Source organism: Dermacentor albipictus, unplaced genomic scaffold (assembly GCF_038994185.2).
Source record: "Dermacentor albipictus isolate Rhodes 1998 colony unplaced genomic scaffold, USDA_Dalb.pri_finalv2 scaffold_19, whole genome shotgun sequence".
NCBI classification, from domain to species: domain Eukaryota; kingdom Metazoa; phylum Arthropoda; class Arachnida; order Ixodida; family Ixodidae; genus Dermacentor; species Dermacentor albipictus.
In genome coordinates this window covers 4,970,129-4,996,615 of record NW_027225573.1, presented here as the reverse complement: position 1 = coordinate 4,996,615, position 26,487 = coordinate 4,970,129, and the positions used below count along the sequence as shown (strand labels likewise).

Here is a 26,487-nt window from a genome sequence, read left to right as displayed (position 1 = left end):
GCTTGCAACATAGCAGACGCACAAATGTCAGCATCAGCATGGCACCCTAAACCTAGCAGGCTAAGCAAATAAAATCAACACTTTTAAATGCGGTCTTCTATGCACCGCTCGATACGCTAATAATTCCGTAATCAATCATGCGAATTCTCCGCGTTAAAATAAAAATAACCGGTAGCAAAATGGGTCAGCTAACTGCAATGTCGTATGCCTTTATTTCTATAATAAAGTAATATCGGTACGCTTCGAAAACCTGCACAATGCTACGATATTCATCATTCTAGGGAAACCAATTAGAGTAGTTCAACAAAAAAAGAAATTTTGCCGATTTACGTGACAAAACCACGATCTGATTATGCGACACGCCGTAGTGGGGGACTCTGGATAAATTTTGATCACCTGCAGTTCTTTAGCGCGCCCCCAATGCGCGGTGCACTGGCGTTCTTGCATTTCTCGCCTATCGAAATGCGGGTGCCGCCACCTCGTGCTTAGCAGCGCGATGCTAAAGCCACTAAGCTACCACTGCGGGCAGAGCATCTTGAATATCTGAGTGATCTTGATACCTGCGCAAAGCTGGGTGCAGCACTTCAAAATGCATTGTCTGAAGTTATGCGTTAAGAAAAACACCTGTTATTTCAGAATACTACAATTGGTTGTAATTCATAATAGTAACGAGGAGGGGGCATACGAGTGTCATTACACAGCGTAAAGACTGTGGACGACAACACCGGCTGCTTGTGCTAATTTAACATTGACTCCACCGGTATGAAGCGAGAAACTGACGCGAACAGTACGAAACTAGTCGCTACCTTTCTATGAGATAATTTTATTTCTCATGTGCTTCCCATCTGCTCTTGGCAAAAAGCGGTCAACAGTGTCGCAGTGCGAGATTCTTGGAATGCCATGTTGTAATACTAGCGTAGCGCTAGCAAAACGAGGACCCGAGTAGATATTTGACAAGAACACCGTGTCTTTGTGTTCGTGCGCTCTTCTCTCGGCCTAATCCTTGACAGCGCTGCGCCGGTACTCCAAGATAGCAAAATGCTGACCCCACGACGGGCATGCGCTGCATGCAAGATTGCCCAAGGTGGACCATCCGACTGATAATTTTTTTTTCTGATAAATCATGAAAAGGAAAGAAAACGCCATTCACTGTACACCTTCAAACACGTATCCGTTACGACCCTCCGCAGACATGTACCGAAACAACGTCACACATCGTCATCTTTTATTGCCATGTAGCGCAACAGCACGCCGGCAGCAACTACGCGCGCGTGGGCCATCAGCAGCGGCGGTCGGTGCCGTTGAGCGGACAGCAGGCCTCGGCCGTCTGACCCCGCGCGAGCCTCCACGCGGTGTAAAGGCTGTCGGGCTTGGCGACTGTGGCCGCCAGCAGTGCGCGGTAAGCGCACGGGTCTGCCAGCTCGTCGCAGCAGGCGAAGCAGGGCGAGTTGAACAGTCTCAGGTGCAGCTCGGAGGCGACGATTCCTGTGAGAAAGACATTTTCGTGGTGCAGGGCGGGCGTCTGCAGCGCCTTCCGAAGCATCGGACCCACGATGGCCCCCGACATCACGTACGCAGCACCGGACAAGTAGACCGGCACCCACGAGCCGGCTGTGCTTCCGTAGTACCTGTAAGCGAGCAGATACAGGTGATTTGTGTGTTTCGCAGCTGCGGGCGGCCTTTATCATTTTTTTTTTAAATTGCGAATCCTTTTCTGTCCCAATGCTGCACTCTACGGAAGCAGTGTAGTGCACTTAGCACGAATGCACTATAGTGCTTTGCCACTTGCTTTCGCGTTGCACCTCATCCATACTGAGCTAGTTACTACGCACCTCTCCGGCATTGCACAGTCTTAGGGATAGGCCCCGTTTACCCAATGCACGCCCTTCCAAATCGGGCCTGGGAGACACCGAGTCTTACTTTAGAGTTGGAGGCTAGGACAGATTATCCGGTTTTAAATCATACTATGCTTTTCTCATGCACCACTTTCCTATATATATATATATATATATATGTATATATATATATATATATATATATATATATATATATATATATATATATATATATATATATATATATATATATATATATATATATATATATATATATATATATATAGTTGACGCGTCGCTGTGTTGTGCAGTTGTTGCGCGGCTGCACCCCACAACCCAGCACAGGCAAAACTCTTGCTTGGTCTAGTCGGTTCATGCTTGAATTAAAATAGCAAGGCGCAATAGAACCGCACAAAAGAAGCACACAAACACCGGTCCTGTCGTTTGTGTTCTTCTTCTGTGATGGCCAATTGCGCCTTGCTCTTTTCATTCAAGCACAGGTTAGACAGCGGGACGTGTGGCTGTGCGTGAATTTCGTTGCAAACGTGCGACTCGCTTTAGCTGAGTTTACCCGCCGTGGTTGCTCAGTGTCTATGTTGGGCTGCTGAGCACGAGGTCACCGGAACGAATCCCTGCCATGGCGGCCACATTTCGATGGGGACGAAATGCGATAACACCCGTGTAACTTAGATTTAGGGGCACGTTAAAGGAACCCAGGTAGCCGAAATTTCAGGAGTCCTCTACAATGGCATGCTTCATAATGACAAAGTGGTTTTGGCCCGTACAACCCCATAATTTAATTTAGTAGAGTATACCAACGTTACACTAGCTCGCCGTGGTGAGCGCGTTTTTGCCGCCAGACCGTGAACGGTTGTCCTCTTTGCTGCGAAGGTGGAGGACGCTTTTCGCTTTCGTCTGCGCAACGTCCCCTCCTCACCAGCACCCCATTTACGCATCACCCGTCACGACTTTTTTACTTTCCATAGTGCAAACACTGCAGCATCGTAATCTGTCCAGGTCCATGAAGAAAGTTGCGCTTTGAAGGCAGCATTAATGTAGAGATTAGCCATATATGTCCCTTGACGAAGTTCCCAAATGTCCATGCATGTATGTCATCGTGGGTCATTGATCCCCAATAGAATTGCCCCTAAAATTAGTCGACCATAATGTCAAATATTGAGAAAAAAGAAAGAAAAATAGAGAAAAGCCTTCTTTTCTTTGTTTTTTAAAGTGAACTATATGACGTACACCTGCTGCTCAATACATTGTGGGCTTAGTTAATAATTCATAAAAGTTGGAGATTTATGCAGCTTATTGAACGAAACTTGAACCGGAATTTCATGTGGAACTTAATCCAAAACCAAACCGGTAATTTTTTACCATACTTGAACCCTAACTGAACCTGAAACGAAAAATAAAATAATGGTAACCGGCTTGACCCGAAACGGTTCAAGAATATAAAACTACTACAGCGGCTCAAAAGTTTGCACGATTGTTTAACCGCTTCTTTAATGGGCGCACCCTACTGGCACATTGTTACGACTCAAGAACTGCATTGTGTGCGAGAATAGAGATAGACGATGGGTGTGTGCTCGTATAACTACGGCCACCTAGGCCGAAACGCTCGCACTTTTCAAGTCGGCCATGCCTGTTATGTTCCGCGGCCGAAAAGTTGTTTCAGGGGCACAGTGGAATCAACATTTCTGGCGACGCCCCAGATTCGGCCGTTAGACCAACTTCTTACTAAAGCTAGATAAACTATGTAAACACGGAGAGCGAGAAAGACGACGTCCTCGAGGATGGCTGTCAACCAGTTAAGCTGCATGACTTTTTGCAACCATAACACTGTGGTCGCTAATGAATGCCGTCACCTTCTCGTTGAGTGATAAGAGCGCCTAGGAATGGTACGCGAAATTGGCTTTTATTGTGTTCAGTGGTTCGACGCACGCTTGTTTCTTAATCAAGAACATCACAACGTTTTTCGAGTAGAAGAAATTATTCGCGGGGCAGCGTTAGTGCTGTTGACTTCCTTTTCCGCCGTTAGCAAACACAACACACCGTGCCACGTTCAGATGCGCAAGCAACATTGCCCTATGGCTCAACACAAGCAGTTCTTCTTCATCGTTCAGAAGCATCGTTGGCCTCACCTGATTCTAAAAAAAAATAAAGCAGAAAACTGAACGAAATGCCAAATGCTGGCTTCTTTCTTTGCTACAAACTGGAAGTGTGAAGTTGTTATTTACGTAGAACTATGTCAATTCGTACTGTCTTAGACACCATCGATCACATGCCACAGTTCCTCACCCCAGTCCTGCAGTAAAAACCTGAAGCAAAACAAAAATTAACTGACTTTGCTGGTGTCAAAGTAAGTAGTGCGGAAGCTACGCATGCCATACGCTGACAAAGAGATTTTCGTTAATTATCTCCGTCTTCTATAAGTGTATATGCATGAAAATTTTCACGTCATCATCATCATCATCATCATCATCATCATCCTAGTTACGCCCACTGCAGGGCAAAGGCCTCTCCCATACTTCTCCAACTACCCCGTTCATGTACTAATTGTGGCCATGTTGTCCCTGCAAACGCCTTAATGTCATCCGCCCACCTAACTTTCTGCCGCCCCCTGCTACGCTTCCCTTCCCTTGGAATCCAGTCCGTAACCCTTAATGACCATCGGTTATCTCCCCTCCTCATTACATGTCCGGCCCATGCCCATTTCTTTTTCTTTATTTCAACTAAGATGTCATTTACCCGCGTTTGTTGCCTCACGCAATCTGCTCTTTTCTTATCCCTTAACGTTACACCAATCATTCTTCTTTCCATAGCTCGTTGCGTCGTCCTCAATTTCAGCAGAACCCTTTTCGTAAGCCTCCAGGTTTCTGCCCCATATGTGAGTACTGTAATACACAGCTGTTATACACTTTCCTTTTGAGGGATAGTGGAACCTGCTGTTCATGATTTGAGAATGCCTGCCAAACGCACCCCAGCCCATTCTTATTCTTCTGGTTATTTCAGTCTCATGATCCGGATCCTTGGTCACTACCTGCCCTAAGTAGATGTATTCCCTTACCACTTCCAGTGCCTCGCTACCTATCGTAAACTGTTGTTCTCTTCCGAGACTGTTAAACATTACTTTAGTTTTCTGCAGATTAATTTTCAGACCCACCCTTCTGCTCTGCCTCTCCAGGTCAGTGAGCATGCATTGCAATTGGTCTCCTAAGTTACTAAGCAAGGCAATATCATCAGCGAATCGCAAGTTGCTAAGGTATTCTCCATCAACTTTTATCCCCCATTCTTCCCACTCCAGGTTGCTTAATACCTCCTGTAAACATGCGGTGAATAGCATTGGAGAGATCGTATCTCCCTGTCTGACGCCATTCTTTATTGGGATTTTGTTGCTTTCTTTGTGGAGGACTACGGTGGCTGTCGAGCCGCTATAGATATCTTCCAGTATTTTTACATATGGCTCATCTACACCCTGATTCCGTAATGCCTCTATGACTGCTGAGGTTTCGACTGAATCAAACGCTTTCTCGTAATTAATGAAAGGTATATATAAGGGTTGGCTATATTCTGCACATTTTTCTATCACCTGATTGATAGTGTGAATATGGTCTATTGTTGAGTAGCCTTTATGGAATCCTGCCTGGTCCTTTGGTTGACAGAAGTCTAAGGTGTTCCTGATTCTATTTGCGATTACCTTAGTAAATACTTTGTAGGCAACGGACAGTAAGCTGATTGGTCTATAATTTTTCAAGTCTTTGGCGTCCCCTTTCTTATGAATTAGGATTATGTTAGCGTTCTTCCAAGATTCCGGTACGCTCGAGGTTATGAGGCATTGCGTATACAGGGTGGCCAGTTTCTCTAGAATAATCTGACCACCATCCTTCAACAAATCTGCTGTTACCTGATCCTCCCCAGCTGCCTTCCCCCTTTACATAGCTCCTAAGGCTTTCTTTACTTCTTCTAGCGTTACCTGCAGGATTTCGAATTCCTCTAGGCTATTTTCTCTTCCACGATCGTCGTGGGTGCCACTGGTACTATGTAAATCTCTATAGAACTCCTCAGCCACTTGAACTATCTCATCCATATTAGTAACGATATTGCCGGCTTTGTCTCTCAACGCACACATCTGATTCTTGCCTATTCCTAGTTTCTTCTTCACTGTTTTTAGGCTTCCTCCGTTCCTGAGAGCCTGTTCAATTCTATCCGTATTATAGTTCCTGATGTCCGCTGTCTTACGCTTGTTGATTAACTTAGAAAGTTCTGCCAGTTCTATTCTAGCTATAGGGTTAGAGGCTTTCATACATTGGCGTTTCTTGATCAGATCTTTTGGCTCCTGCGATAGGTTACTGGTTTCCTGTCTAACGGCGTTACCACCGACTTCTATTGCGCACTCCTTAATGATGCCCATGAGATGGTCGTTCATTGCTTCAACACTAAGGTCCTCTTCCTGAGTTAAAGCCGAATACCTGTTCTGTAGCTTGATGCGGAATTCTTCTAGTTTCCCTCTTACCGCTAACCCATTGATTGGCTTCTTGTGTACCAGTTTCTTCCGTTGCCTCCTCAAGTCTAGGCTAATTCGAGTTCTTACCATCCTATGGTCACTGCAGCGTACCTTGCCGAGCACGTCTACATCTTGTATGATGCCAGGGTTCGCGCAGAGTATGAAGTCGATTTCATTTCTAGTCTCATCATTCGGGCTCCTCCACGTCCACTTTCGACTAACCCGCTTGCGGAAAAAGGTATTCATTATCCGCATATTATTCTGTTCTGCAAACTCTACTAATAACTCTCCTCTGCTATTCCTAGAGCCTATGCCATATTCCCCCGCTGACTTGTCTCCAGCCTGTTTCTTGCCTACCCTGGCATTGAAGTCGCCCATCAGTATAGTGTATTTTGTTTTGACTTTACCCATCGCCAATTCCACGTCTTCATAAAAGCTTTCGACTTCCTGGTCATCATGACTGCATGTAGGGGCATAGACTTGTACCACCTTCAATTTGTAGCTCTTATTAAGTTTCACAACAAGACCTGCCCCCCTCTCGTTAATGCTATAGAATTCCTGTATGTTACCAGATATTTCCTTATTAATCAGGAATCCGACTCCTAGTTCTCGTCTCTCAGCTAAGCCCCGGTAGCACAGTACGTCAGGGGTGTAGCCAGGTGAGGGGGGGGGGGGTCTTATGGGGCTTCAACCCCCCCCCCCCCCGAAATTTTTTCGCGCTCTCCATGCACCGCCGACCAAAGCAACCCCCGGCGCAGGAAATCATTCTGGATTTTGTCTAGAACGTATTTTTCATGCTCGAAAAGCCATCTCACCGCAAAAATTGCGAACTGGGGCTGGGTTTCGCGGCAACGCCCATGGACCGGGAGTCACAACGCAAGCAGCTCCATCCGAGCTCTAAGTTTCAAGGACGTCTTGATGGCGAACGGGCTCGCCGCGGCATATCGCGGAGGCTGCGGATTCTACACTCTATCACGGAATCTACGGAGCGCGTGTATGTCAATTCCGAAACATTATGGGTATAAAGTTCTCATAAACTTTTGATCTGAAAGGTGCATTGACATTTCCAAACGTGTGCTTTAGATTTTCAATTACGTAACTTTGTAAGTTTAATGTCCCCATAAATATTTGACGCCAAAGGTGCATTAACTTTTCCAAAGTCGCACATCGGGCCATACAACGAGACTAGCCAAATTAACGCACTATCAGACAAGTTGACAAAGCCCGCAGCGAGACCCGATGAGACGAAGCGTTGTGGTGGTTCATTCGTGCCGTCATGTCACATAAAAAATATCAATTTTTTTTTCATCTGCGCGAAAGCATCCAGTGAAGACACTAAAGCCAGCCAAGGTAACTACGTTCTTATTTATTTTTTATACTACGACTTTTAATCGCGAAGACCACGTTGAGCCTCTTCAATTTTGTTGTTCTCGCTCCCCTACCCGGGGGCTGCCAGAGCCAGCCAGAGCGCATGCGTTTTTCACGTGTTGCCCCGACCACCGCGCAGCGCACTTCTGCGCGCCTTCGGTTTTCTCTGGCCGAGTGCATTTTCGCCTGGCAGAGTTTTTGGACGCTTTCTAGCTAGCAGACGAGAAAAAGAAACAATGGTCGCTCGCCGCCATCAATGTGGGGACTCGACGGATTGCACCGCGTTCGCTTGAGCGCAACCTCTCCAGAAAGTCTTGTCTCGACAGTGTAGGATACCGAGCAGTATTCACATGGTTCTTGGTGAACCAAGCGTCTCGTGCTTTCTTCGATATTGAGCCGATGATGGTGGCTCAGTCTTGTGTGCGCAAAGAAGAAAAGCGGGGAGCAAGCGCGCCACGCCTTCCGTCGTGCGCGATACATCGGGGCGAGTGGATGGAATTGAGGCGGGATCTAGGACTCTGTGAATCTGTGATTGCGCAACATGTTTATTAGCCTTGTTTGACCCATTATATACCATGACTTTTTCTTAGATACGTAGATTTATTGGAAACTTATACGTATGTTTAGATATCTTGTTGCGAGGTTTTGTGTATACGTGCAGTAAGCTTTGTTTCCAGTGGCAATTTTTTGCCCTTTATCAAGCTGTATCTTAGCATTTGTATATTCCATTGTATCTTCGCATTTCTAATGTACGAGGGCGAGTCAAATGAAAGTGAGTCTACCCACCCCGCGCAATGATGGTTTTGTTCATTATCTGCAAGGCCTGCGCGTAGCACGCAGGCATCTCTCATTTACAAAAGTGGCACGCAGGTGTGAGCGTAAATGTTCTTTAATGCGCTCATAAACTTGGTTGAACATGGTTGCGTGACGTAATGGACGCTCCAGAAGTTGAGCAGCGTGGTTCCGTGAGCTTTTTGACAGCTGAAGGTGTTTCCCGTAAAGAAATTACTCCTCGTATGGCTGCCGTGTAGATTGAACATTGCATTTCATTGGCCACTGTGAAGCGTTAGAACAAACGGTGCAAAGAAGGAAGTGAAAGTTGAAAAGACGATCCCAGACTGGGACAAAGCCATCGTGCCATCACCCCTTACAAAATTTCAAAGGTTGATGAGCTGATGACACAAGAATGGAGGATAAGCATCGATGAACTGGCAGAGCGTGTGAACATCAGTCACGGTTCGGTTCACCGTCACCGTTGACGCCATAATTCATGAACATCTCGGTTATCGGCTCTTGTGTGCGCAATGGATGCCCAAAATTTTGAATCTCCGCCAGAATACGGAGAAGTTTGGCACTGCCTGTACTCATCTGATCCGGTATCACAATAAGGGTGACAATTTCTTGTCTGCAAGTGTGATCGAGGACAAACCATGGTGCCACTACTACGAGCCTGAAACACGACGGCAAAGCTTACAATGGAAACACTTGAATTCACCACCCCCCAAAGAAAGCAAAGGCCACCATTTCCGCCAGAAAGGTGTTGTTAACTTTTATTTTTCGATCGTCAGGGGCCATTACTGATAGAATTTACTGAATCTTGAGAGACTATCACTTGTTTACAATATTGTGAAACGACGGATCGCCTGCGTGTCGCAGTCAAGAACAAACTACGTGAAAAATTGACGAATGGCTTCATCTTGTTCCACGGCAATGCCCAACTCCAAGTCGCTGATGTGGTTAATATAAAACTGGCGAAGTTCAAGTGGGAAATGCTGCAACATCCGCCATACAACTAAGTTCTGTCGCCTTGCGACTTCCACATTTTGTGGCAACCGAAAAAACAGCTCATGGGAACCAGATTCGTCTCAGACGATGACGTGAAAGTCAGTTGCAGACGTTTTGAAGCAGCAACCCAAGGAGCTTTATGAGACGGGAATTACGCGACTCGTTAGTTAATGAGAGAAATGTCTAAACGTCTAAGTGCTCATGGAGGCTACTTTAAATAAAGTACCCCGTTTGTCACATATTTGCATTGGCTCACTTTCATTTGACTCGCCCTCGTATACTCTGCAGAACTCCTGCTTCTGATACGTGCTCTCTGCTGCCAGTATAATTTCGGTGCAATTACTCACGATACACGACCGGTGATAGATGTTTCTGCGTAATACATTGGAACAAATGACAGCGTCATTGAGATTTTTTACTGGCCGTTGCATATGTACAAGGATGTAAACAAGGACCTTGAATGACAAAGTTTCATTAACATATTTGTCCTCAACTTGTTCATTTCATGGCCTTTACATTTTTTATATCAGCGACATGCACTGCTTTGCTGATTTCGAACTAATGTAGTTCTAAAGTTCATGTGATATTTTCTTTAATATTAAATAGACAAAAACATGGAAGCATTGACATCAGTTACGTTGGGCACGAATTTCGGCACATACGAATATAATATTTTATGAAAAAATACGTATTTTCTTGTATTGACAGTGCGTAGCGTTCAAGAATTCCTTTGCAGCATCTTGGGCAATGGCAATGAGGTTATTATTCATGTATTTGATCCCTAGGCAAATTATTTAAGAGGAAGCTTAGCTTGGGCGCAACTCCGACGCGGCCTATTCAGATACATGTAAAACGCAGAAACGCTTTTCTGAGATAACTCCTGAATCGCTTTTAATGAAATTTGTTGCATTTGAGAGAGTAAGTTAAATTCTAGTGTCTGTTAGAAGCGGAATTTCGATTTAGGGCCGCAACATTGTTTAAAATATTTTGAAAAATTCGAAGCTTCGAAAAAAAAATAGGACGAAGTTTACAAATTAAGAGCTCTGCATCAAGAACAGATATCGCGGTTCTGTACACAGCACCCACCACACCATTCAAAGCGGACAAATAGGATATGTCTATTTGTATCTTACATGAATTGGTTATGTTATGTACAAGGGTTCTGCAAGAGCCGTATTTCCATAATACTTAATTTTTTGAGACTCATGTGTAACATATCAATTTTGTCCGCTGTAGACGTACTATTATGTGCAATTCACGGAATCGTGATATCAATTGTCATTGCTGATTTACAGATTTATAATCTTAATTGTTTCGTTTTCTGAAACTTTTCGATTTGTGCCACTTTTCAATAAAATATTGACGACATAAATCAACAACTCGAAACAAACAGGCACCAGAATTTAAGTTTTTCTTTTAAATGCAACAAATATAATCAAATTTGGTGCAGTGGTTGCCGAGAAAAGCGAATTTTCCTTCTACGTGTATTTAGATAGGAGCATCCGACCTAATTTTTCCTCCTAGGAGGAGGCCGAGCTGCAATGTGAGCCCCCCTCCCCCGAACGAAATTTCTGGCTACGCCACTGCAGTACGTGCCCGCTTTTTAGCACTGTATATGCTTCTTTTGTCCTCCTAACCTCACTGAGCCCTATTATATCCAATTTACTACCCTCTAATTCCTCCAATAACACTGCTAGACTCGCCTCACTAGATAACGTTCTAACGTTAAACGTTGCCAGGTTCAGATTCCAATGGCGGCCTGTCCGGAGCCAGGTATTCTTAGCACCCTCTGCAGCGTCACAGATCTGACCGCCGCCGTGGTCAGTTGCTTCGCGGCTGCTGGGGACTGAGGGCCGGGGTTTGATTGTTGTATTCATATGGGAGGAGGTGGCCAATTCACCAGGGTGGCCAATCCTGCTCTGGTGAGAGAGTGCGTTACCGGTTCTGGTCGCCGGGATCAGGCCGCACTCCAGGCCTGTTTGTGCGATTTTCTCAACACACGTTTTTTTTGTATTTTCCGGTGGAGAATAGCGCGGCACCGGGATTTGAACCACGGTTCTCTTGCGCGGGAGACAGATACTCTGCCGTCCCCGCAGTAGTTAAATTAAAAATATAAATTATGGGTTTTTAACCGCTTTCTGATTATACGGCACGTCGTAGTGGGGGACTCCGGAAATTTCGACCACCTGGGGTTCTTTAACGTGCACCTAATTCTAAGTACACGGGTGTTTTCGCATTTCGCCCCCATCGAAATGCGGCCGCCGTGGCCGGGATCCGATCCCGCGCCCTCGTGCTCAGCAGTCTAACACCATAGCCACTGAGCAACCACGGCGGGTCCCGCAGGAGTTGTACGCCTCATTTAACCTACAGTGGTGCCCTATTTGATCAGTCAAGGTTGACCAATCTGACATCGGTTATACCGCACGGATGGCACTCGACTAGAGAACCTGGTATTTATGACTTGCACATGTGTCGTCCTACCTAATTGAGGATGTATATTTTTTTAAGAAGGTTCCCGTACAATCATAAAATAAAGGAAAAGACATTAGAAAGAAAGAAAAAAAATAGAAAAAGGGGAAAAAAAGGAACATGACAGGTGATTTGAACTCATGACCCTTGGATGTTGCCCGGAAAGATAGCTCAGTCGGTTGGTTCGTCAGGCCCCAGGTTAATTTCAAGCGCCATAGCTCCTGCACCGAGCCTCATACTTACGTGGAAAGGGACTGATGTTGTCCGCGACAGTCGATTGTCCGCGACAGTGTTGTCCGCGACAGTCGAGGTTGCGCGGACGCAGTAGTATAGCTCTAGCGTCTAGGAAAAGCTTAAAAAGGTGCGAGGGCGGCACGCATAACGTAGGGAGCAAGCCGCCAGAATAGCTATCTCAAGGACTGCTGCTGACGAGGGTGAAATACCTTCGTGTAATTATAATAACCCTAATAGGACTGCTTTCGAAAGAACAAAAAAAAGAAAGGAAACGGCCCAGAAGGCTATACTACGAGAGCTATGACTGATAATTTTCTAATATATATGTATTCATCCCTTCTATGGGGTCGCATGCGCGCGTTGTTGCTTTGTCTCTGCGTGTATTAGTGAAGAGAGCCATTTTAAGGGCGGAGAAGAATCAAGGAAAGGAAAGCAAAATTGCAGCGCCGTGGTTTTAAAGCGCACTCGTGGTAGAGAAACGGAAGGCGATATAAGCGTGCGTGGCTATGATACGCACACGATAGCACAGCAATCAGCACTCGAATATAATGAAAACCCTAATAATAATTGTAAATATTCATCTCATCTATGGGATCTAATGCGCGCGTTGTTGCTTTGTCTCTGCGTGTAGTAGCGAAGAGAGCCAGTTTAAGGGCGGACAAGAATGAAGGAAAGGAAAGCAAAATTGCAGCGCCGTGGTTTTAAAGCACACCCGTGGTAGAGAAACGGAAGGCGATATAAGCGTGCGTGGCTATGATACGCACACGAAAAACTGCCTCAAAATAGTTAGACTTGAGGGAAAGCTTCGTTAACAAACGATAGCACAGCAATCAGCATTATCAGCAATCAGCAATCATTATCAGCAGTCATTATATAATTAAATCAGCAATCATTATATAATTTGTAAATTTCAGCATCCCCTTGATTAAACATGTGCATGCTACCTTACGGACAAGTCGATAGTACTGTGCATCATATCGCCTTGCGGTAAGATAAAATGGACTGCGCCGAACCGCACTGCGAACCGGTTCAGGGTCGTGAACCGGTTCATGAACCACTATAAATGTATCTTCCTACGAACCGAATCCCAACGGGAATGAAATCAGGGGCGCTATAACGTAAATCTATTTCAAACTTTTCTATTCCAATTCTGCAATCAGTCCTCCGCGATTGGTCAAAAAGGTTTTGGGATCACCCCACTTTCCTTGTCTGTGACGGGACGTCACGAAAACCGCAATAGCTCCTCATCTGATATGACGCGTACATACTGATTATGCATGGTTGGATCGAACAAAAGAAAAATAGTTATTTCTGATTCGATGCCTTTCTACCATAAGACCTCGGCTATTGGTCAAAAGTTTTCGGGCTGCATCGGCTTCACCGGCCTGCCACGCGACGTCACAAGACCGCGAAAGCTCACCGCGTCAAAGTGCCGTTTGCGCGTTAAAGATCCAATAATATGCCGAGCAAAACTGAATTTTCTTCTGAATATCCGCAGGCTACCCCGTTCCGAAATGAATAAAAGATGGCTGCCGCCGATGGCTCAGTCAATAGCTACTCGCACCTGCCTGACAGCATGGGTTTAATGGCGTGTAATAAATCATTTTGCGCGGACGTATAACGTTTCTGAGCTCTTTCGACACTTTTAAGACCTCGTTCTGCCAACTCTTGTTTGCGGCGTATTCGTCTTAGCATCATTCTTAAGCTACCGTTGCATACCGCCATGATTTTCGACCAGCCACCGCAAGCTAATTAAGGGAAAGGGGACTAATCGGAGAAACCGGCTCCACCCTCTTCATCCGGGTATCAATTTTCAGCGCTGTGGCTTGGCCCCATCGAATCCCTCTCTACTTGAGCTTGCTCCTCTCCTCTTGTCAGCCAATTAGATAAAAGAGCCCGGTCAGTGTAGGCAACGTCATTTGTTTTTCAAACAAACAAAAGTGACCTCCTATGAACAAGGAGAGAGAGAGAGAGAGAGATAAAACTTTGTTATGTCCTTGATGGGGTTCAGGGGTGGCGAGGGTAGGGAGACTAACCCCCAATCCCCTCCCCCCCTTCCTCAGACGGCGGCCAGTCATTGCTTTCTGGCAGCGTCTTCGGCCATCCGGACGGCCCAGAGCTGCTCCTCTGGGTCCAAGCTGAGCAGTAATGTCTCCCACTGCTCGGCCGTAGTTATGCGTGTGTTAGCACGGGAGGTGTTGGTGGGTGAGGCTTTGGAGCATTGCCAGATAACATGATCGAGGCCAGCGCGGGTCTCGTGCGCTTTGCAGAGTGGGAAATATGCATCGGGGTACATGCGGTTGTAAAGCGCGGGGTTCGGAAAAGTTCGTGTCTGAAGGAGTCGCCAAGTGGTAGATTGAGACTTATTCAGTGTTTTGTGTGCTGGGGGGTAGCGTAACCGCTCTCTGCGGTAGTGGAGCAGAATTTTTCTGAACGTGACCATTCGGTCCCGCGCGTGACCGCGATGCAGAACAGAGGGCTGGTCGGGATCGGAAGTCGCAGGAGAATGGATTATGCGCCCGGTGTGCGAGAGCTCAGGCGGCATCGTGGACGGCTTCGTTTCCAGCCAGACCCGAGTGACCAGGGGCCCAGATGATCTGCACGTGGCGCTGCCTTGAGGGAGGAGTGCCAGAGAGAATCTTCTGCGCTTGGGGTGCTATCAGTCCTCTTGTGTAGTTACGAATGGCCGTTTTTGAATCGCTTATGATGCAGTGTGCATTGGTAGCCACGTAGGCCAAAGCGATGGCCGTTTCTTCTGCTACTTCGGGTTGCGTGGTAAATATTGATGCGGCCGCGGCGAGGCGGTACTGCGAACCCGCGACTGCGACAACCGCCATGGCGTTTCGGTTGGGGTATTCTGCTGCGTCCACGTAGGTTACGTCAGCGGCTTGGTCGTAGCGCTTTTGTAGTCGTTTAGCTCGTTCTGCACATCGCTCCGGATTGTGTTCAGGCTGCATATTGCGAGGTATGGGTGGGATAACTAGTTGAGCACGAATGCTTGAGTGAGTGAGTGAAGAAACATTTATTGTAGGTCCGGCGAGGACGCGAACTCGTCGCGCACCCGGCTAGTCCCACGTCGGGACCGGCAGGTCTAGCCCACCGGCCTGGTCGCGGGCACGCCGGACAGCCAGGATTTGCTTTTCTAGAGCGGGGCTACGCAGAAGCGAGTCCCACTCCTCCTTGATGAACTTGGGGTATGTCGAGCCGCACTCCCACAGCATGTGCGCTAGAGTGGAGGTCTGCCCTCAGGAGGGGCAGGCGTCGTCGCGATACACGTCCGGGTAAGCCCCGTGGAGAACGGACAGACACGGATACGTACTGGTCTGCAGAAGCCTAAGAGAAACGGCTTGCGCCCTATTCAACCTGGGGTGAGGGGGTGCAAAGACCCTTCTAGACATGTAGAAGAATTTAATAATCTCGTTCTGAGTAGCGGGAGCATCCCTGTGGCCGTAGGGAGGAGGGGAGTCGGTGCTTCTTGCAGAGGAAGCGCGGTTGGTGAGGTCACGCGCAGCCTCGTGAGCAGACTCATTCAGGTTCAGGGGAGCACTCTCGACCGACCCTACGTGAGCTGGAAAATAGTGGATTGAATGATGCGTGAGAGCATATCGACTCGAGTTGCTAAGAAGACGAGCAGCTTGCTTGGCGATGCAACCCTTCTGAAAAGCCCTAACTGCCGTTTTGGAATCGCTATATATCTCGGACCTACGACCGTCTAGCAGGGCGAGGGCGATTGCGGCTTCCTCGGCGACTCCGGGGTCTGAAGTACGAATGGAGGCGCAATTAGAAATCTTCCCGCTGGAGTCGACCACAACGATGGCAAAGGTCTTCCCATCGCTGTACCTTGCGGCGTCGACGAAGCTTGCTCTAATGTCTCGTTGCTTGATCTGTTTGAGGATGGCTGCTGCTCTGGCCTTGCGTCTGCCCTCGTTATGGACGGGATGGACGTTTCGGGGCACAGGGGCCACTTCGAACTTGTTTCGAATGCACCTAGGGATCGGGGTACTGACCATCGGGAATCCCGCAGGTTGGTAACCCAGCTCTTCGAGGATGTGTTTACCTGCCGCTGTGGTGCTCAGGCGAGTGAGTTGCGCACGTTCTTGGGCTTCAGCAATCTCCTCGGCAGTGTTATGCACCCCCAGCTTTAGGAGATCCTCGGTATGGGTCCTGATGGGTAGCCCGAGAGCCCTCTTGACCACTTTGCGGATGAGAGCGTTGAGCTTGTCTCGCTCCACTCTGAGCCAGTTGTGCATAGAAATTGTGTACGTAAAGTGACATAGCACGAAGGCATTGATAAGCCTGAGGAGATTGTTTTCCTTCATTCCTTGGTGCCCGTTTGCTATTCTGGGAACGAGGCGGAAAGCGTTGTCCGTTTTTGCGATGATCTTGCGGAGAGCCGTTCCGTTCCCGCCGTTGAATTCGACAAACATGCCCAGGACCCGAATAACGTCGACCCTGGGTATCACCCCCCCCCCCCTCTCACAAGTACGAAGACTGATGTTGCTTTCGGAAACTGGCTTCCAATCTTTGGGTCTGCCTCCCTTCTGTTTTCTGTAAAGCAGAAGCTCCGACTTGGCGGGGGAGCATCGAAGTCCGGTGGGGCGGAGATACTCCTCGATCACGTCGATCGCCTCCTGCATGGTTTCTTCGACTCTGCCCTCACAGCCGCGGGAGCACCATAAGGTGATGTCGTCGGCGTATATGGTGTGCTTGACGCCCTCTACGCGTGCCAACCTCTCGGAAAGACCAATCATACAGATGTTGAACAGGGTGGGTGAGATGACGGCGTCCTGAGGAGTGCCCCGCCCTCCGAGGGGCACATCGTTGGAGCGGAAGTCCCCAATGCGAAGCTTGGCCTTCCTGTCTGTTAGGAAAGAGCTGACGTAGCTATGGGATCTGTAACCGAGACCCAGGTCTGAAATGGTCTTTACGATGAAGCTGTGGAGCACGTTGTCGAAAGCTTTCTCGAGGTCCAGACCGAGCAAAGCCTTGACGTCCCTGGAACGGCCATCCACAATCTGATGCTTTATTAGTTTCATTGCATCCTGCGTCGGGAGTCCGGCGCGGAAGCCGATCATGTTGTACGTGTAAACCTCGTTGTCTTCGAGGTACCCGGTGACCCTGTTGAGGACGACGCGCTCCATGACTTTGCCGACGCAGGAGGTTAGAGAAATCGGCCTGAGGTTCTCGATGTTCGGGGCCTTGCCGGGCTTGGGAATGAGCACCGTGCAGGCTATCTTCCATTCTGCAGGAACAACGCCGCTATTTTAGGACTCATTGATTTTGTCGGTCAGGAAGACGATCGACGTGTCCTCGAGATTTCTCAACATTCTGTTGGTGACTCCGTCTGTACCAGGCGCTGACTTGCGGTTGAGTGCGAAGATGGCCTGTCTGACCTCGGCAACGGAGAAGTCTTCGTCGAGCTCGGGGCGTGGAGGGCCTCGGTAGTCCGGGAGTTGGGTCACTGGATCTCCGTCGCGACAGACGGGCAAGTACTTCTGTACGAGTTTTGAGACGAGCTCATCGACCGTGTGAGACCTGGTGGCTTCGTGAAGGACCTGGCCCGACGTATGCCTCTGATTTGACTTTGAGCCGCTTTCGTCGAGAAGGTGCTTCAGCATACCCCAGGATTTGCCGTTGCGCATCTGTCCGTCGATGGATTCGCAGAGCTCGTCCCACTGCTGCTGGCATAGCGCCTTGCAGTGGTCATCGATGACCTTGTTGAGCTCCGAGATCTTTTTTCGGAGTCTGCGATTGAGCCTTTGGCCCTTCCATCGGCGGCGCAGGGCATTTTTGGCCTTGATCAGGTGGGCAAGTCTGCTGTCCATCCGCTCGACGTCGAGATTGGTTTCAACTTTCTTGGTAGCCGCGGAAGCATCGTTCCGAACGCCTTCGCACCATTCTTCGAGGGTGGCGGGTGCTCTGTCTTTGCCGGGTTCTTCGCGAATCTTGCGAAAGCGGTCCCCTTCGATGAACATGAATTCCTTGATCCTACTCTGAGACACCTTGAAGTTGGTCTCGAGAATGTAGTGGTCGCTGCCGAACTCCATGGTGGTGTTCTCCCAGCCCACGTCCTCAACGTTCCTGACGAACGCGAGGTCGGGTGTCAAGTCCCGGGTGACGGAGTTGCCGATGCGCGTAGGAAAATTCTTGTGAGTGACCAGAGTGAGGTCCATCTCGTTGGCGTCTTGCCACAGGTTGCGCCCCTTGGTAGTGTCGTAGACGCAATCCCAGATGCCGTACGGTGCGTTGAAGTCACTGACGACGACTAAGGGTCGAGGGCCGGCCAAGTCGGTTGCTTTCTTGAGGATGGTCTTGAACTGCTGGCGCGAGTCCCTGGGGTTGCTGTAGATATTGAGGACGAACACGCTGTTTCTGCGCTGATTCTGCTCTGGTACGTTGAGCAGGATCTCAACCATGACGTATTCAATTCTACCACTTGCCAGCTTGAGGTCCTGGGTGAGATGAGTAAGCCTTTTATCAATCAAGGTGCAAATCCCTCGCCCTCCGGGCAGGCCCGACACGGCCCTGTAGCCTTGGAGCGAGGCGGCGGAGGCTAATGTTTCGAGGGATGGGTACTTTTGGTTCGAATTGGGTGGTGTAGGTTATGCCTAGGGTGCCTAGAATGTTCCTGCCCGTGGTGGAATTGGCAAGTCTTTCGTATTGGCTAATACGCTGCGCTTCAATAAGCTCCTCTATTGTGGTATGAATGCCGAGGGCGTCCAGTTTCTCGTTAGAGGTGGTGATGGGAAGATGTAGGGCTTGTTTATAGGCCCTCTTGATTATGGTGTTGAGTTTGAGCTTGTTAGTTGCATTGAGGCTAAGGTACGGGGCGACATAGATGATCCTGCTCAGGGCGTAGGCGGTTACCAGGCGTATAAGGTTGCTTTCTTTCATGCCGTGATGTCGATTTCCGATGCGTGCAATGAGGCGAGTGGTTTGGTGTACATGATTATCTAATTGCTTGAGTATCTCCGTGTTTCTGCCGTTTTGTTGGATGCGTAAGCCAAGGATACGAATCCTAGGTACAGTAGGTATGCGTTGCTGGTTCACGTGGAGTTCTATCTCGGGCGGCTGAGGGTCTGGACGTCAACCTCCCCAATTAGGCTTGTACAGAAGGATCTCCGATTTCTGTGGGGAGCACGCCAGGCCGCGTGGTTCTACATATGCAGCGACCTCGTTGATGGCTTGCTGCAGCGTGTCTTGGATGTCCCCGTCGCTGCCCCCGGTGACCCACAGGGTGATATCGTCTGCGTAGAGGCTATGCTTGAGGTTGGGGATGCTAGCTAACGCAGGCGGTAGTCCGAGCAAGGCCACGTTGAACAGAAAAGGGGATAGAACCGATCCTTGCGGCGTGCCTTTGCTGCCGAAGTGAGTAATTGAAGAACAAGGAGAGTGTTTGATTAGTTTGTTCAGATAACCCTATGGGTCACCGCCCGATCCTTGCGTCGGCGGTTACGCAAATTTGATGTCAGGAGATTGGAATAAAAACATATTGGAATAGTTTTACGTTATAGGGCCCCTGAATGGTGAAAGATAGCGTGATAAGCAATAGGTTAGATACACAGCAAGCTACTTGTGGGGGTGGACGAAACTACACAACTAAAAGAAAAGCGTGGAGAGAAGGACAACAGGAATATATCATATACTGCAGGATATAGGGCCGAAATAACAACACATTTTGCTCAAAAGCGCTGGTTGCCATTGGCTAGCCGCCTTCACTATTCGTATGTCCGACATCAAGATTGGCTGGCATTCGCTCTAAGGAACAGTTTTAGCCTAATGACTTCTTGTGTAGGCATGGGCCACCAGTGCGGCAACAGTGCGCATAACAGTCGCAAACAAACCCCACATGGAAGCTAAATAGGGGAGCGAGACAGCGTTCATCGCGATCTAATCGGAGGAATTCACTTTCTTCCTAGCAGGTTTCTTGAGCATGCCGTGTCCGAACTCTTGGTCGTGGATTCATTAAGACCCTCTTAGAACAACGAGCACAGTTTGCGATAAGTCTCTCAGTTCACCTATGCAACTTTAAAGCACCGCCCAAAAATTTTTACTTTACATGCAGTGGACTACAGAATTGCCGTAGTAAAATCTTTCGTCAATATTTAAATGACCCTTTTTTAACGGTAAGTGTGGTACCTAGTCAGAGCCATGAATCTGCGGAAAATACCACGTTATGAGCCACAGATACGTGTGCCTGATATATCAATGATTAAGAGAGGAATAACAGCGCTTAATAAGAGAGGAATAACAGCGCTTAAGCATACGGGACAGAAGTCAGGCAGACACGAGGATACGCTAACTTGCACAAGCTACGACAGCTGTGAAATCACACAAACCCCTGCTCGCGGATACCTGCAATACTTATAATCGGTTGCTTTGTTTTGACGCCATGCTCCAATATATCTGATCATCGTTGTCGAAAGTAATGTGGGGACGCAGACAACATCGAGGGATGACATGTCTTCATGAAAGTACGAACAATAATACGCGAATACATATACTGCGTCCGTGAATGAAGCTCACCGAAAGACTGTGCCTAATGTCGTTTTCTCCTGCGCATGCTAGAGAAGGCCTAAGCCATATCCGTAGTACGTGTGACATCGGCTGCCACACAGACCTTCGGCGTTTGCGACCGGTCGGCCTGCTCTCGTGTCGCTTGCCAAGCAGGAAGTTCCCGCACCGCGTGTCGTTCTCGAAGGCGGCCTTCTTCGATTCCAGTAGTCCGGCCAAGCCCGGCAGGTCCACGTATGCATCGTCGTTTGCCTTGAGGACGAAGTTGGCACGCGGACAGAACGAGTGCGCCCACTGAAGAAGGAGCAGTGACTTGAGCGTCTGGTTCCTACTGGTATCCTCGAAGTTGGCGCGGATCACGTCTACAAGATGCAAGCTGTGGATGTGCTCGGCAAGGTGCGCTGCAGTGACCACAGGATGGTAAGAACTCGAATTAGCCTAGACCTGAGAAGGGAACGGAAGAAACTGGTACATAAGAAGCCGATCAATGAGTTAGTGGTAAGAGGGAAAATATAGGAATTCCAGATCAAGCTGCAGAACAGGTACTCGGCTTTAACTCAGGAAGAGGACCTTAGTGTTGAAGGAATGAACGACAATCTTGTGGGCATCATTAAGGAGTGTGCAATGGAAGTCGGTGGCAACTCCGTTAGGCAGGATACCAGTAAACTATCACAGGAGACGAAACATCTGATCAAGAAATGCCAATGTATGAAAGCCTCTAACCCTACAGCAAGAATAGAACTGGCAGAACTTTCGAAGTTAATCAACAAGCGTAAGACAGCTGACATCAGGAAGTATAATATGGATAGAATTGAACATGCTCTCAGGAACGGAGGAAGCCTAAAAACAGTGAAGAAGAAACTAGGAATTGGCAAGAATCAGATGTATGCGTTAAGAGACAAAGCCGGCAATATCATAACTAATATGGATGAGATAGTTGAAGTGGCTGAGGAGTTCTATAGAGATTTATACAGTACCAGTGGCACCCACGACGATATTGGAAGAGAAAGTAGTCTAGAGGAATTCGAAATCCCAAAGGTAACGCCGGAAGAAGTAAAGAAAGCCTTAGGAGATACGCAAAGGGGGAAGGCAGCTGGGGAGTATCAGGTAACAGCAGATTTGTTGAAGGATGGAGGGCAGATTGTTCTAGAGAAACTGGCCACCCTGTATACGCAATGCCTCATGACCTCGAGCGTACCGGAATCTTGGAAGAACGCTAACATAATCCTAATCCATAAGAAAGGGAACGCCAAAGACTTGAAAAATTATAGACCGATCAGCTTACTGTCCATTGCCTACAAACTATTCACTAAGGTAATCGCAAATAGAATCAGGTACACCTTAGACTTCTGTCAAGCAAAGGACCAGGCAGGATTCCGTAAAGGCTACTCAACAATAGATCATATTCACACTATCAATCAGGTGATAGAGAAATGTGCGGAATATAACCAACCCTTATATATAGCTTTCATTGATTACGAGAAAGCGTTTGATTCTGTCGAAACCTCAGAAGTCATGGAGGCATTACGGAATCAGGGTGTAGACGAGCCGTATGTAAAAATACTGAAAGATATCTATAGCGGCTCCACAGCCACCATAGTCCTCCATAAAGAAAGCAACAAAATCCCAATAAAGAAAGGTGTCAGACAGGGAGATACGATCTCTCCAATGCTATTCACAGCGTGTTTACAGGAGGTATTCAGAGACCTGGATTGGGAAGAACTGGGGATAAAAGTTGATGGAGAATACCTTAGTAACTTGCGATTCGCTGATGATATTGCCTTGCTTAGTAACTCAGGGGACCAATTGCAATGCATACTCACTGACCTGGAGAGGCAAAGCAGAAGAGTGGGTTTAAAAATTAATCTGCAGAAAACTAAAGTAATGTTTAACAGTCTCGGAAGAGAACAGCAATTTACAATAGGCAGCGAGGCACTGGAAGTAGTAAGGGAATACATCTACTTAGGGCAGGTAGTGACGGCAGATCCGGATCATGAGACAGAAATAATCAGAAGAATAAGAATGGGTGCAATGAGTGCGTTTGGCAGGCATTCTCAGATCACGAACAGCAGGTTGCCATTATCCCTCAAGAGGAAAGTGTATAATAGCTGTGTCTTACCAGTACTCACCTGCGGGGCAGAAACCTGGCGGCTTACGAAAAGGGTTCTACTCAAATTGAGGACGACGCAACGAGCTATGGAAAGAAGAATGATAAGTGTAACGTTAAGGGATAAGAAAAGAGCAGATTTGGTGAGGGAACAAACGCGAGGTAATGACATCTTAGTTGAAATCAAGGAAAAGAAATGGGCATGGGCAGGACATGTAATGAGGAGGGAGGATAACCGATGGTCATTAAGGGTTACGGACTGGATCCCAAGGGAAGGGAAGCGTAGCAGGGGGCGGCAGAAAATTAGGTGGGTGGATGAGATTAAGAAGTTTGCAGGGACGGCATGGCCACAATTAGTACATGACCGGGCTTGTTGGAGAAGTATGGGAGAGGCCTTTGCCCTGCAGTGGGCGTAACCAGGCTGCTGCTGCTGCTGATGATGATGATGACGTCTCCGAACACCGAGCTTTCGGACAGGACGGACGAGTCGTCGTTCTGTACCGAGCCGACCAGCCTGCATTTAGTTGTTGCCCGGCAAAATAAATTAAACATACTGTCCACTTATCAGTTTTTTTCCCCTCTGCTGTGCCGCAAGCACTCTCACGCTTCGTATCTGCTATCAGAGCTTGCTTTCGACTCCTCAGCAAGATGCGGTTGCAACATCAGATTGTATTGACATCGCAAGCTTCGTACCTCCTTGTGTGACGGGTCACACAAGGAACACATAAGGTGCCACGCAAGCCTCCTTGTGTGACACATACACACGCACATACACCCATCCACTCTTACATACACTCACATACACACGCACGGACACACGCACATACACATGCGCGAACTCACGCAGGCATCCACACACATACGCACATACACACACAAACACACGCACACAAATACGCAAAGGCACAAGCACACACGCACACAACATTAGCGTAGGCGGCAGGCCAATGGCAAGGAACACTTACGCACCAATATGTTTGCGAAATCAGCTGAAGGTCTTGATGGTGAGCGGATAAATATAGATGTCTGGGGCCAAATTCACAAACATTTGGTAGAAAGAGTTCTTTGCCATTGGCCGGCCTCCACCGCTAATAAAATATCCACCATCAGGATTAAACGGAATTTCCTCTTACGAACAATTCTAGCGTAGGAGGTTTTTTCGTGTAAATACGGGGTCCCATGAGACCAATGCGGCTTGAGCAGGGATATCATGCCGGAAGGCAAAAATCCATGGATTCCTAATGGCAACACATGCGACGTTCACCCCTATTATCTGAGCTCTCTGCGTTCGAGCTCTATATCTCGCAACTTATCCAAGCGTGCCTCCAGTCGCTGTATTTTTCTTCTTCTCAGAGCGCCTAGACATTGGGCTACCCAGATGGCGCCACTTTGCTGAACTGAGGCCTCGTACTATAGACACCCTTGTTGCTTCATTTAAGATTAGCGACATTGGTAAAGGCGACGCTTTTTAGCCTAATGTTCAAGCGTATTTCGCGAACATTCCGCTGTTATAATGTCAGCGCAGGTCCCTTGTAAGGTCGTGTATAACTGGTCAGCGAGTTCCTTCCGAGAAAAATTTGCGCCTTATAGGACTTTTCTTGTTCCCCTAAAATAATCGTCAATAACCTTGAGTGCACTTACTTGCTCTAACGCTGCGCTATCGCTACTTTAAGATCACACACAGCTTCCCCGTATAAGCGTTACAAAGCTTTCCTGACAGGAAAGCCTATAGCGAACGCAGAGTATTACGCAAAGGAAGTGGGCGCAAGACTGATGACGGTTATTGTTTGGGAACCCCATATACCCTGAAGAAGATAAACATTTTCTTTAAAGTGTTGCAACAGCAGTAAAATAGAAAGCAGCGCTGTCAAGGTTTGGAAATGGTGCCAATGGGCCTGTAGAGCTATTACAATATGTTTCTATTCCCATCTCTTGACGTAAAATTCGCGTAAGCGCCGAGGCAAGCATCGGGCGGTCACCCGCAAGGTTGTCTCAAGAGACCAATCAAACGCTCTCTTCGCTCATAGGAGGTCACTTTTGCTTGCTTGAAAAACAAATAACATTGCCTACACTGAGCGGCTCGTCTTATTTAATTGGCTGCCAAGAGGCGCGGAGCACGTTCAAGTGGAGAGGGATTCAATGGGGCCTAGCCACTGCAATGAAAGTCGATAAACGAATGAAGAGGGTGGTGCCGGCGTCTGCAATTGATCCGCTTGATCCTAATTAGCTTGCGGTGGCTGGTCGAAAATCACGGCGACATGAAACGGAAGCTTAAAAATGACGCTAAAATGGACTCTCAGCAAAGAAGAGTTGGCAGGAGGAGGTCGTAAACCTGCCGAAAGTGCTCAAAAAAATTGCATGGCCACGCAGAAAGTTTGATTACACTGTAAGCGGATATAAGTCCCATGTGGGAGTATAATGCTTGTCCTCCAGTGACCCTCCGGTTGAGAGTTTATTATACTCCGTATGGTCGGATTAGAATTTTTACTCCGTGCGAACGGAGTTTGCTCCGGGGAGTTTGCTTACGTCTATAGTGGACCAAATGAAGTTGTTTCACTCACTCACTCCAGGCAAGCGGAATTTTTGCGTGAAACCATGGGACTTTTTTTTCTGTGTTTTTTTATTTATTTACTTTGGCTGGATGGATATTTTCGAGGTGCAACGGTAGTATAAAAAGTGGTGTCACGTCAGTTTGAGTAAATATCTTTATATGCAGAGGCTACTGTCAAATTTCGAAATATACACACTAGACCGGGTCCAATGTCTTTTTTATTTTATTTACTCAATACCTGCGTCGCTTCAAAGGCATTATCGCAGGGGGGGGGGGCAGTTAGCAAGAGATGTATAAGATCGTTCACTGAAATATGTAAAGAATGTATAAATTAATGTAGCATAAAGGTCGGAGTACAGAATAACTGAACATTTTCAAGCATACCAAAAACATTAAAACAAAATTAAGACAGTAATGCATTGTCACAGACAAAGACGGAAGAAAATCGCTATTGTCAGATATTGGAACACATTTCTCTGGTAACATATTCCAGGCTGTCACAGTTTGTGGAAAAAAGGATTTCTCAAAACGTATTACCTGCTTATTACAGCTAAATTCTCACACCTCCTTTGAGTGGTCGAGTCGAGTCGAGACGTAAGTTGGCTCTGACAGGTAGTTGCGGCTATCAATGCCTGTTTGATTGTAGAAAATACGGTGGAAGAATTTCAGTTTTAAGTTTTTACATCTTTTGATAAACTTTTCCCAGCCCAGCAATGCTTTTATTTCAATTATACTTTCGAAAGGGTTGTAATTATTGAAGACGAAGCGTGCGGCCTGAATTTGAAGTTTTTCCATTACTTGTATCAATAGTCCTGATATGGGGCCCAAATCATTGAGGCATAATGGAGGATGGATCTGACATGCAAAAAATAGTGTTTGTTTAATTCTTTGGACATTGATTTGAAATTTCCACCAATCAAAAACAACATTTTACTTGCCTTAGATACTGACTGCTGGATGTGTAAGTTCTTCTTAAGTTTCGGTGTGAAGTAAACACGAAGGTGCTTGCACTCTGAAACAGTTTTTAATTTTGTGTTTCCAGCTTTGTACTGTGTTTGAGGTTCGAATTTTTTATTAGAGAAATGGTCGTGATTACAATTATTAATATTCAGAT

The 26,487-nt window shown here is 47.4% G+C and overlaps 1 protein-coding gene across 1 annotated transcript; it reads right to left on the bottom strand.

Annotated features, from left to right (window-relative positions):
• Positions 1–1,279: 1,279 nt before the first annotated feature.
• LOC139052194 (beta-1,3-galactosyltransferase 5-like) lies at positions 1,280–18,248 on the bottom strand. Its single transcript, XM_070529267.1, has 2 exons — positions 18,097–18,248; positions 1,280–1,628 (listed from the first exon to the last, which is right to left on the bottom strand). Exons 1-2 carry the CDS (start codon positions 18,246–18,248, stop codon positions 1,280–1,282), a joined length of 501 nt encoding a protein of 166 aa, XP_070385368.1.
• Between the last annotated feature and the right edge of the window lie 8,239 nt (positions 18,249–26,487).